Raw genomic sequence first — 18,276 nt, forward strand, 5'->3', positions numbered from 1 at the left:
AGAAATCCAAACATTTCACCTTGTTAGCGATTTAAGCCAAACGTTTACAAACGATACGTAACAACTCCCAACGTTTTACCTTTTTAGCGATTTAAGCCAAAACGTTTACAAACGATACGTAACAACTCCCAACGTTTTACCTTTTTAGCAATTTAAGCCAAATGTTTACAAACGTTACAAAATAAATCCAAATGTTTCACCGTTTTGGCGATTTAAGCCAAACGTTTTACAAACGTTATAATACTAATCCAAATGTTTCACCTTTTTAGTGATTTAAGCCTAACGTTTACAAACGTTACGAAACAAAACTAAAAGTTTAAGCCATTACGAAAGAAATCCAAACGTTACACATTTTTAGCGACTTAAGCCAAAGGTTTACAAACATTACGAAACAAAACCAAGAGTTTCACCTTTTTAGCAATTTAAGAGAAACGATTACAAACGTTACGAAACAAATCCAACGGTTCACCCTTTTACAATTTAAGCCAAACGTTACTAACGTTACGAAACAATTCCTAGAGTTTCACCTTTTTAGCAATTTCAGCCAAACGTTTACAAACATTACGAAACAAATCCAAACATTTCACCTTTTTTAGCGATTTATGCCAAACATTTACAAACGGTACGAAAGAAATTCAAACATTTCACCTTTTTAGCGATATAAGCCAAACGTTTACAAACATTACGAAACAAATCCAAATGTTTCTCCTTTTTAGTTATGTATGCCAAACGTTTACAAACGTTACGAAACAAAACCAAGCGTTTCACCGTTTTAGCAATTTAGGCCAAACATTTACAAACGCTATGAAACAAAATCCAATCGTTTCCGCCTTTTTAGCAAATTAAGCCAAACATTACGAAACAAATCCAAACGTTTCACCTTTTTTAGCAATTTAAGCCAAACATTTACAAACGCTACGAAACAAATCCAAACGTTTCACCTTTTTAGCTATTCAAGCCAAATGTTTATGAACGCTACGTAACAAATCCAAACGTTTCAACTTTTTAGAAATTTAAGCCAAACGTTACAAACGTTACGAAACAAATCCAAGTGTTTCTCCTTCTTAGCAATATAAGCCAAAGGAATACAAACGTTACGAAACAAATCAAAGCGTTTCACCTTTTAAGTAATTTAAGCCAGACGTTTACAAACGATACAAAACAAATCCAAACGTTTCACCTTTTTAGCGATTTAAGCCAAATGTTTACAAACGTTACGAAACAAATAAAAATGTTTCACCTTTTTAGCGATTTAAACCAAACCATTACAAACGTTACGAAACAAATCCAAATGTTTCCCCTTTTAGCGATTTAAGCCAAACATTTACAAAACTTACGAAACAACCAAACGTTTTACCTTTTTAGCGATTTAAGCCAAACATTTACAAACGTTAAGAAACAAATCCAAACGTTTCACCTTTTTACCGATTTAAGCCAAACATTTACAAACATTACGAAACAAATCCAAACGTTTCTCTTTTTTTAGCCATTTAAGCCAAACGTGTACGAAATGTTACGAAACAAATCCAAACCTTTTCCCTTTTTAGGTGTTTAGGCCAAATGTTTGCAATCATTACGAAACAAATCAAAGCGTTTTACCATTTTAGCGATTTAAGCCAAACATTTACAAAACTTACGAATAACCAAACGTTTCGCCTTTTTAGTGATTTATGCCAAACATTTACAAACGTTAAGAAATAAATCCGAACGTTTTATGCCTTTTTAGCAATTTAAGCCAAATATTTACAAATATTACGAAACAAATCCAAACGTTTCACCTTTTTAGCAATTTAAGCCAAACAATTTACAGAACAAAACAAAACGTTTCACCATTTTAGCTATTTAAACCAAACGTTTATAAACGCTACGAAACAAATTCAAACATTTCAACTTTTTAGCAATTTAAATCAAACGTTTACAAACGTTACCAAACAAATCCAAGCCTTTCTCAATATTACCAATTTAAGCCAAACGTATACAAACGATACGAAACAAATAAAAGCGTTTCACCTTTTTAATTGAAGCCAAACGTTTACAAACGTTACGAAACAAATCCAAACGTTTCACCTTTTTAGCGATTTAAGCCAACGTTTACAAACGATACAAAACAAATCCAAACGTTTCACCTTTTTAGCTATTTAAGCAAAACATTTACAAACGTTACGAAACAAATCCAAACGTTTCCCCATTTTAGTGATTTAAGTCAAACGTTTACAAACGTTAAAAAATAAAATCAAATGTTTAAAACGTTACGAAAAATCCAAATGTTTCACATTTTTAACGATTTAAGCCAAAACTTTACAAACTTCACGAAACAAAACCAAGTGTTTCACCTATTTAGCAATTTAAGCCAAACATTTACAAACATTACGAAACAAATCGAAGCGTTTAACGTTTTTAGCAATTTAAGCTAAACGTTTACAAACGTTCCGAAACAAATCCAAGTGTGTCACCTTTTTTTAGTAATTTAAACTATAAGTTTACAATCGTTATGAAACAAAACCAAGCGCTTCACCTTTTTAGCAACTTAAGCCAAGCGTTTACAAACGCTACGAAACAAATCCAAACGTTTATCCTTTTAAGCGATTTAAACCGAACATTTACAAACGCAACAAAACAAAACCAAATGTTTCATCTTTTTAGCAATTTAAGCCAAAGGTATACACACTCTACGAAACAAATCCAAACGTTTCCCCATTTTAGAAATTTAAGTCAAACGTTTAAAACTTTTAAAAAAAATCCAAACGTTTCCCCTTTACAGCGATATTGTGAAACGTTTACAAATGTTATGAAACAAATCCAAACGTTTCACCTTTTTAGCGATTGAAGCTAAACGTTTACAAACGTTACGAAACAAATCCAAAAGTTTCATTTTTATCAATTTAAGCCAAACGTTTACAAACGTTACGAAATTAAAACCAAGCGTTTCACCTCTTTCGCAATATAAGCCAAACGTTTACAAATGTAACGAAACAAATCCAAGCGTTTCAGCTTTTTAGCAATTTAAGCCAAACGTTTACAAACGATATGAAACAAATCCAAACGTTTCACCTTTTTAGCGATTTAAGCCGAACGTTTACAAACATTACGAAGTAAAACAAAACATTTCACCTTTTTAGCAATTTAAGCGAAACATTTACAAACTTTACGAATCAAATGCAAACGTTTCCCCACTTTAGCGATTTAAGCAAAACGTTTAAAACTTTACGAAACAAATCCAAATATTTCACCTTTTTAGCGATTTATGCCAAATGTTTACAAACGTTACGAAACAAATCCAAATGTTTCACCTTTTTAGCGATTTAAGACAAACGTTTACAAAGGTTATGAAACAAATCCAAATTTTTCACCTTTTTAGAAATTTTAGCCAAACATTTAGAAACATTACGAAACAAATCCAAGTGTTTCACCTTTGTAGCAATTTAAGCCAAACGATTCACCTTTTTAGCAATTTAAGCCAAACATTTACAAACATTTCAAAACAAATCCAAATGTTTCACCTTTTTAGCGATTTAAGCCAAACGTTTACAAAGGTTATGAAACAAATCCAAATATTTCAACTTGTTAGCAATTTTAGCCAAACGTTTAGAAATGTTACGAAACAAATCCAAGTGTTTCACCTTTGTAGCAATTTAAGTCAACGATTCGCCTTTTTAGCAATTTAAGCCAAACATTTACAAATGTTACGAAACAAATCCAAACGTTTCACCTTTTTATCGATATAAGCCAAACGTTTAAAAACGTTATGAAACAAATCGAAACGTTTCACCTTTTTAGCGATTTAAGCCAAACATGTACAAAACTTACGAAACAAATCCAAACTTTTCACCTTTTTAGCGATTTAAGCCAAACATTTACAAACGTTAAGAAACAAATCCAAACGTTTCACTTTTTTAGCGATTTAAGCCAAACGTTTACAAAAATTACGAAATAAATCCAAACGTTTCGCCTTTTTGGCTATTTAAGCCGAACATTTACAAACGTTACGAAACAAATCCAAACGTTTCGCCTTTAAACAATTTAAGCTAAACGTTTACAAACGTTACGAAACAAACCCAAACGTTTAAAACGTTAAGAAACAAATCCAAACGTTTCACATTTTTAGCGATTTAAGCCAAATCCTTACAAACATTACGAAACAAAGCCAAGCGTTTCACCTTTTTAGCAATTTAAGCCAAACATTTACAAACGTTACGAAACAAATCCAAACATTTGTCTTTTTGGTAATTTAAGCTAAACGTTTACAAACGTTACGAAACAAATCCAAACGTTTAAAACATTACCAAACAAATCCAAGCGTCTCACATTTTTAGCGATTTACGCCAAACCCTTACAAACGTTACGAAACAAAACAAAGTGTTTCACCTGTTTAGCAATTTAAGCAAAAAAATTACAAATGTTACGAAACAAATCCAAGCGTTTCACCTTTTTAGCAATTTAAGCCAAAAGTTTACCAAAATTCTGAAACAAATTCAAGTGTTTCACCTTTTTAGAAATTTAAGCTAAACGTTTACAAATGTTACAGAACTAATCCAAGTGATTCACCATTTTTGCAATTTAAGCCAAACATTTACAAACGATACGAAACAAATCCAAACGTTTCACCTTTTTAGCAATTTAAGCCGAACGTTTACAAACGTTACGAAATAAAACCAAACATTTCACCTTTTTAGAAATTTAAGAGAAACATTTAAAAACATTACGAAACAAATCCAAACGTTTCCCCAATTTAGCGATTTAAGCGAAATGTTTAAAACGTTACGAAACAAATCCAAACATTTCACATTTTTAGAGATTTATGCCAAATGTTTTCAATTGTTACGAACCAAATCCAAATATTTCACCTTTTTAGCGATTTAAGCCAAACGTTTGCAAAGGTTATGAAACAAATCAAAATGTTTACCTTTTTAGCAATTTTAGCCAAACGTTTAGAAACGTTATGAAACAAATCCAAGCGTTTCCTCTTTTTAGCGATTTAAACCAAACGTTTACAAACGTTACGAAACAAATCCAAACATTTCGTCCTTTTAGAAATTTAAGCTAAACATTTACAAAAGTTACGAAAAAAATCCAAACGTTTAAAATGTTACGAAACAAATCCAAACGTTTCACATTTTTAGCGATTTAAGCCAAACCCTTACAAGCGTTACGAAACAAAACCAAGTGTTACACCTTTTTAGCAATTTCAGCCAAACGTTTACAAATGTTACGAAACAAATCCAAGCGTTTCACCTTTTTAGTAATTTAAGCAAAACATTACAAACATTCCGAAACAAATTCAAGTGTTTCATCATTTTAGTAATATAAGCCAAACGTTACGAAACAAATCCAAGCGTTTCACCATTTTAGCATTATAAGCCAAACGTTTACAAACGTATGGAAACAAATCCAAACGTTTCACCTTTTTAGCGATTTAAGCCAAACGTTTATAAACATTACGAAACAAATCCAAACGTTTCTCCTATTAAGCTATTTAAGCTAAACATTTATAAACTTTACGAAACAAATCCAAACGTTTCACCTCTTTAGCGATTTAAGCCAAATGTTTGCGAACATTACGAAACAAATCCAAACGTTTCACTTTTTTAGCGATTTTAGCCAAACGTTAACAAACGTTACGACACAAATCCAAACGTTTCACTCTTTTAGTGATTTAAGCCAAATGTATAAAAAATGTTACGAAACAAATCCAAACGTTTTGCCTTTTTTGCAATTTAAACCAAACGTTTAGAAAAGTTACGAAATAAATCCAAACGTTTCACCTTTTTAGCGATTTAAGTCAACCGTTTACAAACGTCACAAAACAAAACCAAACGTTTAAAACGTTACGAAAATTTAAATGTTTCACATTTTTAACGATTTAAGCCAATACATTACAAACGTTACGAAACAAAACCAAGCGTTCACCTTTTTAGCAATTTAAGCCAAACGTTTACAAACGCTACGAAAAAAATCCAAGCGTTTAACGTTTTTAGCAATTTAAGCCAAACGTTTACAAACGTTCCGAAACAAATCCAAGCGTGTTACCTTTTTTTAGTAATTTAAACCATAAGTTTACAATCGTTACGAAATAAATCCAAGCGCTTCACCTTTTTAGCAACTTAAGCCAAGCGTTTACAAACGTTACGAAACAAATACAAATGTTTTTCCATTTTAGCGATTTAAACCGAACATTTACAAACGCAACAAAACAAAACCAAATGTTTCATCTTTTTAGCAATTTAAGCCAAACGTATACAAACTTTACGAAACAAATCCAAACGTTTCCCCATTTTAGAAATTTAACCCAAACGTTTCAAACTTTATGAAACAAATCCAAACGTTTCCCCTTTTTAGCGATTTATGCGAAACGTTTACAAACGTTATGAAACAAATCCAAACGTTTTGCCTTTTCAGCGATTGAAGCCAAACGTTTACAAACGTTAAGAAACAAATCCAAGCGTTTCAGCTTTTTAGCGATTTAAGCCGAACGTTTACAAACTTTACGAAACAAAACAAAACATTTCAACTTTTTAGCAATTTAAGCGAAACATTTACAAACTTTACGAATCAAATCCAAATGTTTCCCCACTTTAGTGATTTAAGCAAAACGTTTAAAAAACGTATGACTTAAATGCAAACGTTTCACTGTTTTTGCAATTTACGCCAAACATTTACAAAGGTTACGAAAAAAATTCAAATTTTTCACCTTTTTAGCAATTTAAGCCAAAAGTTTACAAAAGTTACGAAACAAATCCAAGCGTTTCACCTTTTTAGAAATTTAAGCCAAACGTTTACAAATGTTACGAAACAAATCCAAGCGTTTCACATTTTTAGCAATTTAATCCAAACGCTTACAAATTTTACGAAACAAATACATACGTCTCATCTTTTTAGTGATTTAAGCCAAACATTTACATACGCTACGAAACAAATCCAAACGTTTCACCTTTTTAGCGATGTAAGCTAAACGTTTACAAAATTACAAAATAAAATCAAGCGTTTCACCTATTTAGCAGTGTAAGCTAAACGTTACGAATCAAATCCAAGCGTTTTTTAGCAATTTAAACCAAACGTTTACAACATTACGAAACAAATCCAAACGTTTTAACTTTTTAGCAATTTAAGCCAAACGCTTAGAAACGATACGAAATAAATCCAAACGTTTCCCCTTTTTAGCTATTAAAGCCAAATGTTTATAACCGCTACTAAAGAAATCCAAACGTTTCATCTTTTTAGCAATTTAATCCAAACGTTTACAAACGTTATGAAACAAATCCAAGCGTTTTTATTTTTTAGCAATACAAGCCAAACGTATACAATCGTTACAAAACAAATCAAAACGTTTCACCTTTTTAGCAATTTAAGTCAAACGTTTACAAAGGTTACGAAACAAATCCAAACATTTCCCCATTTTAGCGAATTTAGCCAAACGTTTCACCTTTTTAGCGATTTAAGCCAAACGTTTACAAACATTACGAAACAAAACCAAGCGTTTCACCTTTTTACCAATTTAAGCCAAACGTTTACAAACGTTACGAAAAAAATCCAAGCGTTCACCTTTTTAGCAATTTTAGACAAACGTTTATAAAAGTTACGAAACAAATCCAAGCGTTTCGCCTTTTTAGCAATTTAAGCCAAGAGTTTACAAACGTTGCGAAACAAATCAGAACATTAAACATTTTTAGCAATTTAAGCTAAACGTTTACAATCGCTAAGAAACAAAACCAAATGTTTTAACTTTTTAGCGATTTAAGCCAAACGTTTACAAACATTACGAAACAAAACCAAGCGTTTCACCTTTTTAGCAATTTTAGCCAAACGTTTATAAAAGTTACGAAACAAATCCAAACGTTTCACCTATTTCGCGATTTAAGCCAAACGTTTACAAAGGTTACGAAACAAATCCAAAATTTTCACCTTTTTTGAAATCTAAGCCAAACATTTACAAACGTTATAAAATAAATCCATACGTTTCACCTTTTTAGCGATTTAAGCCAAACGTTTACAAACGTTACGAAACAAATACAAACGTTTCACCCTTTTAGCGATTTAAGCCAAACATTTACAAACGTTACGAAACAAATCCAAATGTTTCACCTTTTTAGCGATTTAAACCAAACGTTTACAAACGTTACCAAACAAAACCAAACGTTTAACCTTTTTAGCGATTTATGCCAAACGTTTACAAACGCTACAAACAAATCAAAACGTTTCCCCTTTTTAGAAATTTAAGCCAAACGTTTACATACATTACGAAACAAAACCAAACGTTTAAAACGTTACGAACCAAATCCAAACGTTTCTCATTTTTTGCAAAACGTTGAAACAAAACCAAGCGTTGAAACAAAACCAAGCGTTGAAACAAAACCAAGCGTTTCACCTTTTTAGAAATTTAATCCAAACGTTAACAAACGTTACTAAACAAATCCAAATGTTTCACCTTTTTAGCAATTTAAGCCAAACATTTACAAACGTTACGAAATAAATCCAGCGTTTCACCTTTTTAGCAATTTAAGCAAAATAATTACAAACGTTACAAAACAAATCCAAACATTTCCCCTTTCTAGCTATTTAAGCAAAACGTTTACAAATGTTAGAAAAAAATCCAAATGTTTCACCTTTTTAGCTATGTAAGCAAAACGTTTAGAAAAGTTATTAAATAAATCCAAATGTTTTACCTTTTTAGTAATTTAAGCCAAACATTTACAAACGTCACGAAACAAATCCAAGCGTTTCACCTTTTTAGCCATTTAAGCCAAACATTTATAAACGTTACGAAACAAATCCAAGCGTTTCACCTTTTTATATATTGAAGCCAAACGTTTACAAATGTTACGAAACAAATGCAAACTTTTTGAAACAAATCCAAACGTTTAAAACGTTGCGAAATATTCAAACGTTTTACCTTTTTAGCGATTTAAGCAAAACGTTTACAAACGTTACGAAACAAAGTAAAACATTTACAAACATTATGAAACTAATCCAAGCGTTTCACCTTTATAGCAATTTAAGCCAAACGTTTATAAACGTTATGAAACAAAACCAAATGTTTCACCTTTTTAGCGATTTAAGTCAAACGTTACGAAACAAATCCAAGCGTTTCACCTTTTAGAAATTTAAGCCAAACGTTTACTAACGTTGGGAAATAAACAAAATGTTTCACATTATTAGTGATTTAAGCCAAACATTTACTAACGTTAGGGAATAAAACATAACGTTTTACATTTTTAGTGATTTAAGTCAAACGTTTACAAACGCTACGAAACAAATCCAAACGTTTCCCCTTTTTAGTGATTAAACCCAAACGTTTACAAACGTTACGAAACAAATCCAATGTTTCATCTTTTTAGCGATTTAAGCCAAATGTTTACCAACGTTACGAAACAAATCCAAACATTTATAAACGTAACGATACAAAACCAAACGTCTCACCTTTTTTAGTAATTTAAGCAAAATGTTTACAAACGTTACGATACAAAACAAAACGTTTCACCTTTTTAGCTATTTAAGCCGAACATTTATAAACGTCACGATACAAAACCAAACGTGTCACCTTTTTTAGTGATTTAAGCAAAATGTTTGCAAACGTTACGATACAAAACCAAACGTTTCACCTTTTTAGCTATTTAAGCCATACGTTTACAAACATTACGAAACAAATCCAAACGTTTCACCTTTCTTGCGATTTAAACCAAACGTTTACAAACGTTACGAAACAAAACCGAACGTTTCACCTTTTTAGCGATTTAAGCCAAATATTTACAGACATTATGAAACACAACCTAACGTTTAAAACATTATGAAACAAATTCAAACATTTACAAACGTTACTAACCAACACCAAATGTTTCCCCATTTTAGCAATTTAAGCCAAACGGTTATAAACGTTTCGAAACAAAACTAAATGCTTGTAAATGTTTCGAAACAAATTCAAACGTTACAGCTTTTTATTGATTAAAGCCAAACGTTTACAAACGTTGCGAAACAAATTTTATCGTTTCCAAACAAATCAAAACGTTTAAAACGTTACGAAACAAATCCAATCGTATCACCTTTATAGGGATATAAGCCGAACATTTACAAAGGTTACGAATAAAACCAAACGTTTCACCTTTTTAGCAATTTAAGCCAAACGTTTACAAACATTACGAAACAAATCCAAAAGTTCACCTTTTAGCGATTTAACAAACATTTACAAGCGTTATGAAACAAATCAAAGCGTTTAAACTTATTAGCAATTTAAGCCAAATGTTTACAAACGTTACGAAACAAATCTAAGCGTTTCACCTTTTCAGCAATTTAAACCAAACGTACCAAAATGTTACGAAACAAATCCAGACGTTTCACATTTTTACCGGTTTAAGCCAATCATTTGCAAACGTTACGAACAAAATCTAAACGTTTCACCTTGTTTGCGATTTAAGCCGAACGTTTACAAACATTCTGGAACAAATCCAAATGTTTCCCCTTTTTAGTGATTTAAGCCAAATGTTTACAAACCTTACGAAAAAAATACAAACGTTTCACATTTTTAACAATTTAAGATGAACGTTTACAAACGATACAAAACAAAACCAAACGCTTAAAACGTTACGAAACAAACCAAACTTTTCACTTTTTTTAGCAATTTAAGCCAAATGTTTACAAACGTTACGAAACAAATCCAAGCAATTCACCTTTTTAGCCATTTAAGCCAAATATTTTCAAACTTTTCACCTTTTTAGCGATTTAAGGCATACGTTTACAAACGTTACGAAACAAATCCAAATGTTTCACCTTATTAGCGATATAAGCCAAATTTTTCCAAACGTTACGAAACAAATCCAAACGTTTTTCCTCTTTTGAAATTTAAGCCAAACGTTTACAAACATTACGAAACAAATCCAAACGTTTAAAACGTTACGAAACAAATCCAAACATTTTAAATTTTTAGCGAATTTAGACAAAACCCTTAGAAACATTACGAAACAAAACAAAATGTTTCACCTTTTTAGCGATTTAAGCAAAACGTTTACAAATAATAAGAAACAAATCAAAGCGTTTCACCTTTTTGGCAATTTAAGCTAAACATTTACAAACGTTCCGAAAGAAATTCAAGCGTTTCACCTTTTTAGTAATTTAAGCCAAACTTTTACAAACGTTTCCAAACAAATCCAAGCATTTCACCTTTTTAACAATTTAAGCAAAACGTTTACAAACGTAATGAAACAAATCCAAACGTTTTACCTTTTTAGCAATATAAGCTGAACGTTTACAAAAGTTACGAAACAAAACCAAACATTACAACTTTTTAGCAATTTAAGCCAAACGTTTCCCAATTTTAGCAATTTAAGCAAAACGTTTAAAACTTTACGAAACAAGTCCAAATATTTCGCCTTTTTAGTGATTTATGCCAAACGTTTACAAACGTTACTAAACAAATCCAAGCGTTTCACCCTTTTAGCTATTTTAGCCAAACGTTTACAAAGGTTATGAAACAATTCCAAATGTTTCACCCTTTTCGCAATTTAAGCCAAACGTTTACAAATAATACGAAACAAATTCAAGCGTTTCACATTTTTAGTAATTTAAGCCAAACGTCTACAAACGTTACGAAACAAACCCAAGCGTTTCGACTTTATAGCAATTTCAGCCAAACGTTTACAAATGTTACGAAACAAATCAAAATGTTTCACCTTTTAAGCGATTTAAGCAAAAGTTACGAAAAATCCAAATGTTTCCCTTTTTAGCGATTTAAGCCAAACGTTTAGAAACGTTACGAAACAAATCCAAACGTTACCCCTTCTTAGAGATTTAAGCCAAACGTTTACAAACGCTACGAAACTAATCAAAACCTTTCACCTTTTTAGCTATTTAAGCCAAATATTTACAAAGGTTATAAAACAAATCCAAACTTATCACCTTTTTAGTGATTTAAGACAAACGTTTACAAACGATACAAAACAAAACCAAACGTGTCACCTTTTTAGCGATTTAAGCCAAATATTTGCAAAGGTTATGAAACAAATCCAAACGTGTCACCTTTTTAGCAATTTAAGGAAAACGTTTACAAACATTACGAAAAAAAACCAAACCTTTCACCTTTTTAGCGATTAAGCCAAACATTTACAAACCTAACAAAACAAATACAAACGTTTCCCATTTTTGGCAATTTAAACCGAATGTTTAGAAACGTTACGAAACAAAACCACACGTCTAAAACTTTACGAAAGAATCCAAACCTTTGACCTTTTTAGAAATTTAAGCCAAACATTTACAAATGTTACGAAACAAATCCAAGCGTTTCACCTTTTTAGCAATTTAAGCAAAACGTTTTCAAATATTTCCCCTTTTTAGCGATTTAGGCCAAACGGTTAAAAATGTTATGAAACAGATCCAAACGTTTCCCCTTATTAGCGATTTAAACCAAACATTTACAAACGTTACGAAACAAATCCAAATGTTTCGTCTTTTTGGCAATTTATGCTAAACGTTTACAAACGTTACGAAATAAATCCAAACGTTTAAAACATTACCAAACAAATCCAAGCGTTTCATAATTTTAGCGATTTACGTCAAACCCTTACAAATGTTACAAAACAAAACAAAGCGTTTCACCTTTTTAGCAATTTAAGCAAACAATTTACAAATGTTACGAAACAAATCCAAGCGTTTCACATTTTTAGCAATTTAAGCCAAAAGTTTACAAAAATTCCGAAACAAATTCAAGCGTTTCACCTTTTTAGTAATTTAAACTAACCATTTACAAACGATACAAAACTAATCCAAGTGTTTCACCTTTTTAGCAATTTATGGCAAACATTTACAAACGTTACGAATCAAATCCAAAGGTTTCACCTTTTTAGCGATTTATGCCGAATGTTTACAAACGTTACGAAATAAAACCAAACATTTTACCTTTTTAGCAATTTAAGCGAAACATTTACAAACGTTACGAAGCAAATCCAAACGTTTCTCCATTTTAGGGATTTAAGCCAAATGTTTAAAAGGTTACGAAACAAATCCAAACATTTCATCTTTTTAGCGATTTATGCCAAATGTTTACAAACGTTAAGAACAAAATCCAAATGTTTCACCTTTTTAGCGATTTAAGCCAAACGTTTACAAAGGTTATGAAACTGTTACTGGCGTTTTGCGTTTGTAACAACAAGCGTGTGAAATGCGGGCGTGCCAGGAAGCGAATTCCAAAATGTAACTTAACTTCTTAAACGAGCGATTGGGGTTTGGTTAACCTTATAACAAGTACTCCAATCAAGTAATGCTAAAACAAAGAATCCAATTGTAAATGTGTTTACTAATTGAATGAAATGAAAATACAAGTGTTTGAGTAGAAATTGCAGAAGTTCAATCGTAAAGTTCTTTATTGATTGAAGAAAATTGAGAATGCTAAGTGCTGAGTATTTCTTGCCTTTGGGCTGGTTTTTGTTGGATTTGATCGGGGGTTGCAAATTGGCTGCTCTTCTCTTATTTATAGCTTCATCATTTGAAAACTGCTGCTTCATGTTTCAACTGCACACGTTCTTCCCCACCTTCAGAAACTGTCAATCGTGTCTTTACTTATGCTGCACGTGCTTTTTAACTTATGTTCTTCTGAAAATAAACTTCTTGGGCTTATGGGCCATTTAAAACAATATTTAATGGCCATCTCAAATTCGGGCTTAACCTTCTGCAAATAGACTTGGATCTTTTGAATTAACTTCTGGAGTAGTCAACCTCTGGAAATCAACCTTTGGAAATCAACCTCTGAAGTCAAAATTAATCAACCTCTGGAAATCAACCTCTGAAATCAAAATTAGTCAACCTCTAGAAATCAACCTTTGGAAATCAACCTCCGAAGTCAAAAATAGTCAACCTCTAGAAATCAACCTCCGAAGTCACAACTATTCACAGTACTCTTTTTATCTTTTGAAAAAAGAATATGGGCTTTTATGGCCTTTTGGCCATATTTTTAATTTTGGTGCAAACAATGCCCCCTATATAATTGGCTTTTGAGGGATAAAGCCATTTATATATATTTCTTTTAGCCAAAATTATTTTATAAAATTTTCATCACGGTAAGTTCAAGAATTTTGAAATTCTGAAAATTCACGGCACTTGTTTCTTAGCCGTTAAAACTTTTAAAAGACTCTATATTTTTTAAATACTCCAAAAATTACGTGTAAACATAAATCTTTAAAGTCTCCAAAAAGCCTTACTTTTTTTTAAAACCTGCTTTCACCTTCCTTAATTCACATTTTTCCTTTTATCCATGTGGCACTCTTGGATATAATTGAGCTGCTTTTATAATTTGGCCTCCATAAGCACATATTTTGCCTTATTAATTACCACCTCTGCATTACTTTTTTTTATCGCAAAATTAAGGCAACAAGTTCAGTTTCAATGTGCAGATGGCGTTCCTCATCTTCCATTGGCCCCCACCTATCAAACTTTGCCAAAAATTATGGCAAGAAGTGGCCAAGCCAGCTGCTTCCTTTTTCTTTTTATTTTAAATGTTACGGTGGTTTTACCTCTTCCGGCTACAACTCTAGCAGGTCCGGCCACGGTGATCACTGCTCCAAACCCGACGGGTTTTGCTTCTTCAAACGGGAAAGCAACTCAAGGCTCCCACAAACCGGCAATTTTTCTTCAAGAGGAAATGTCGCTCCTCATCTTCTGGCCACGGTGAAAGCGGGTCTTCCCCGTTCGGCGGCAGTAACAGCAGATCCTCCTCATCCGGCGACAACAATAGCTCTTCCCATCTCTACAACGGCAGCAGCAGCTTCTAGAGACAAAACAGCAGCTGGTCTTCTTTTCTCCACGCCGGCGGTGGCAGCTCTTCTAAAGACCACGGCAGCAGGTCCTCCACAAGTAGGGCGCCATCTCCAGCGGTCTTCACACCCAGAAACGTCAGCCATTCAACCTCCAGCCACAGCGCGCCGGCGGCCATGAACCCTCTCAGCTTAACGTCGTCGCTGTACCCAGCAGCTCCAAGCATGACGGCAGCGGCAACCTCCTCGCCAGCAGCTACACATCTCTCCCAAATGAAGAATCCGGAAGCTTCAGTAACAACAACAGCGACAACTCCCTCGGCAACTACAGGTGGTTCACCTCGGTCAGCGGCAGCAGGTCACTCGCCGCAGTAGCATTGTGCAGGTATGTTTATGTTTTTTTTTTCCATTAAACTTTAAAATTTGTATATTGAAAAGGGTAATTCTCAAAACTTTGTACATGTAGTGAATAGAGATGTTAACATCCATGTGTTTTGCCAATGTTTTTGTAATTGAACTCATGAATTGTGCCAGAATCAAATACCAATTTCAGAGTCTTTGAAAAAATTGAAATTTGGTTCAAATTTGTGAATTGGTTCCTTTATATCGGCAACATCAAATTTACAATAAGCTAAATTTACTTAACTTTGCGGCTAACAAGCCAATTGTCAATTTTAGCCATAAAACATCAATCCGACTCAACAAAAATATAACAACAGAAAGTGATATTTGGCTTTTCACTTGTTTCTATTATTATATTATGTGTATAAGTGGTTTGGATATAAAACATTTGGTGCATTGGCATAAATCTTTGAGTGAATCATTATGTGCAATTTTGCTCAAATGGTTGAAATTTGGTCTGTCTTTAGAGATTCTGTAAGATCTTTTGAATCACGTCTCTTTATTAAATCGGCTAATTTTCTTAAGCCGTTTTGAAGTTAAGGAACTTTCCAAATGATTTAATAATGAAATAACATATTCAGGCCATATTTGTGTTTTAAGCCTAAACTTATCATTTCCATTTGAGCAACAATAAAGATATAAATTAGCTATGTAGTTGGTTTATACGTTTGCATGTATCACAATTGATACTTCCAACTGTACTATTTTTCTTAGCCAATTTAAATTTTGAGATTTTTGCACATAAACGATTAACTAAAATTTTTACTTACAGGATAAAAAGAATGGCATTGTTGACTCTTGAGATCCTGCCTTTTTGATATCCACCTTTTGCATGTCGCCATCCAAGAGAAATATCATGACATGAATTTATAAGCTGTTTGTCAAGAGTTTGTGAAAGTGAAAGCGAAGTCTGCTTGCCGATAAAAATGAGATAAGCTGGAGCTGTAGCATTTCTTTTCAAATTTTCATCTATCTCACTTGTCGCATACTACTCAGAACCCCTCCACCAACTTTGATACTATTCAACAGTATTTGTACATCGAACTGATTAAGTTGATAATTGTAATACTTTAGTATCTTTAAAAGTTGTTGGATGATGTTCCTTCTATTTATCTCAGACATTTTTCTTACACGGCCTTTTGGCCAGTACTTGCTTTGTGACACGTACACTTGCACATATGCACTTGTTCATGCATTGCATTACAGAGACGCCATTCAGGTACTTTCTAAACTCCAAATGTCTTGGTGTGAAGATGGCTCTCCAGCCATTTGTTTGTTTGTTGTGTTCCACACCAAGATTCACTTACAGGTACAGCCATGCATTGCATTTTCACTATATGTTTATGTTCCTGGTATGAAGATGGCTTTAGCCATATACTTATGTAGTGATGTGATGTCCATACCAGGACTTGTTTCACGAAAAATCACATATGTCACTTACAGCCATGCATTGCATTACAGGGCCGTTTTTGTTTGCTGTTGAATGTTGTTGAATTTTCTTTTTATCCCTTTAGCTTAGCTAGCCAAAGTTTAAGAAGTCTTAGAGGAATAGAGAACTTATAAATTGTTTATAGTAGGAGTTTGACACTAGGATAGTGGAAAAACAAATTAAAGTTCTATCACTTATGTTTTCCCCTTCCTCCTATGGACTTCTATAAATCTTCCTGCTAATCTCATGGCAACCTTGCCAGTCAATTCTAAGGTGTCTTGCATGGTCTTTTCTAATTGACCATTTCCCATATTTCTTTTATTATTTCTAGGTGGTGGCTAGATTACTTTCCACCTTTGACAATCAACTCTTGAAATCAACTTCTAGATTGAACTTCTAGAAATCAACTTTTAGAAGTCAACTTCTAAAACTTCTAGGAATCAACTTTTAGGAGTCAACTTTTAGAAGTCAACTTCTAAAACTTCTAGGAATCAACTTTTAGGAGTCAACTTCTAGAACCAACTTCTGGAATTAATTTTAGCCTCACCAATTTAGCTAAAGTAGCCAAACTTTAGAATTTTAATTATCAAAAATGGCTAAAAGCCATTACATTATAACTTGTGCCAAAATCCATAAGTTAATGAAAAAGTACAGGTTTAGCCGAAATAGCCAAACTCCTAAAAATCTGATAATACATTCGGCTAAAAGCCACAATGTTACAACTCATGTACTGATATTTGCTAAAACAAGTTACATAATCTGCAGTACATGTATGGCTAAAAGCCATTAAGTCATTTCTAAGTTGTATTTCTCCCAGATGGTGGGAGTGTATTTCTTCAAGTACTTTCCATTAATAAATTTTTTATGAGGCTCACCCTCTAGACTTGATAGCCAGTACGCATTCCCCTTCATCACCTTGTGGACTAAGAATGGCCCTTCCCAATTAGTAGACCATTTCCCATATTCTCTATCTTTAGTACCAGGGGGTAAGATCAACTTCCATACTAGCTCATCTTCTTAAAATGTCTTAGGTCTAACTTTCTTGTTGTAGCTTATGGAGACTTTCTTCTTCTGTATAATCATATTGTTTAAAGCCTGAAGTCTCCCTTCTTCTAGATTTTCTAACTCCATCATCATGGTTTCATTGTAATCTTCTGGAGTCAAATGATTCTGCTTAGCTACTCTCAATAACCTCACCACCACCTCCATGGGTAACACTGCATCATGACCATAGGTTAGCATAAATGGACTTACTCCAGTAGCATTTCGCCTAGAGGTGCGATACGCCCAGAGTGCTTCTGATAAAATTCGATGCCAATCCTTTGGATTTTCTTCCAACATTTTTTGAACTATGTTGATGATAATTTTATTAGAAGATTCAACTTGGCCATTGGCCTGAGCATAATAAGGTGTAGAGGTCAATAATTTTATTCGATAATCAGTGGCAAATTCTTGCATCTCCTTACCAGTGAACATTGTGCCCTGGTCAATAGTTACTGATTGTGGAACTCCAAATTGATGAATAATTTTCTCTTTAATAAATTTAATAACATCTTTTTGCTCTGTCTTTACCAATGGCTTAGCGACTACCCATTTGGTAAAATAATCAGTAGCTACAATTATGAAACTGTGATTTTTAGAAGATGGAGGATATATTTTACCTATCAAATCTATGGCCCAACCTCTGAATGGCCATGGTTTGATGACAGACTTCAA

The 18,276-nt window shown here is 32.9% G+C and overlaps 1 protein-coding gene and 1 long non-coding RNA gene across 2 annotated transcripts; one reads left to right on the plus strand and one right to left on the minus strand.

Annotated features, from left to right (window-relative positions):
• Positions 1-14,420: 14,420 nt before the first annotated feature.
• On the plus strand, positions 14,421-16,261 carry LOC126659978 (uncharacterized). Its single transcript, XR_007635166.2, has 2 exons — positions 14,421-15,114; positions 15,904-16,261. It is a non-coding gene; the product is annotated as an uncharacterized LOC126659978 (long non-coding RNA).
• A 1,085-nt stretch (positions 16,262-17,346) lies between these two features.
• Positions 17,347-18,036, minus strand: LOC126661726 (uncharacterized). The gene is made up of 2 exons (XM_050355589.2): positions 17,599-18,036; positions 17,347-17,556 (listed from the first exon to the last, which is right to left on the minus strand). The coding sequence occupies exons 1-2, from the start codon at positions 18,034-18,036 to the stop codon at positions 17,347-17,349; spliced, it is 648 nt and encodes a 215-aa protein (XP_050211546.2).
• Between the last annotated feature and the right edge of the window lie 240 nt (positions 18,037-18,276).

Source organism: Mercurialis annua, linkage group LG8 (genome assembly GCF_937616625.2).
Source record: "Mercurialis annua linkage group LG8, ddMerAnnu1.2, whole genome shotgun sequence".
Classification (NCBI taxonomy): domain Eukaryota; kingdom Viridiplantae; phylum Streptophyta; class Magnoliopsida; order Malpighiales; family Euphorbiaceae; genus Mercurialis; species Mercurialis annua.

Excerpts from the sequence above, each read along its gene's own strand:
- LOC126661726 (XM_050355589.2), bottom strand. The coding sequence starts at position 18,036 with ATGTTCACTGGTAAGGAGATGCAAGAATTTGCCACTGATTATCGAATA. Across the intron at positions 17,557-17,598 it reads CCATAAGCTACAACAAGAAA|TTGATCTTACCCCCTGGTAC; the intron begins GTTAGACCTAAG and ends CTAGTATGGAAG.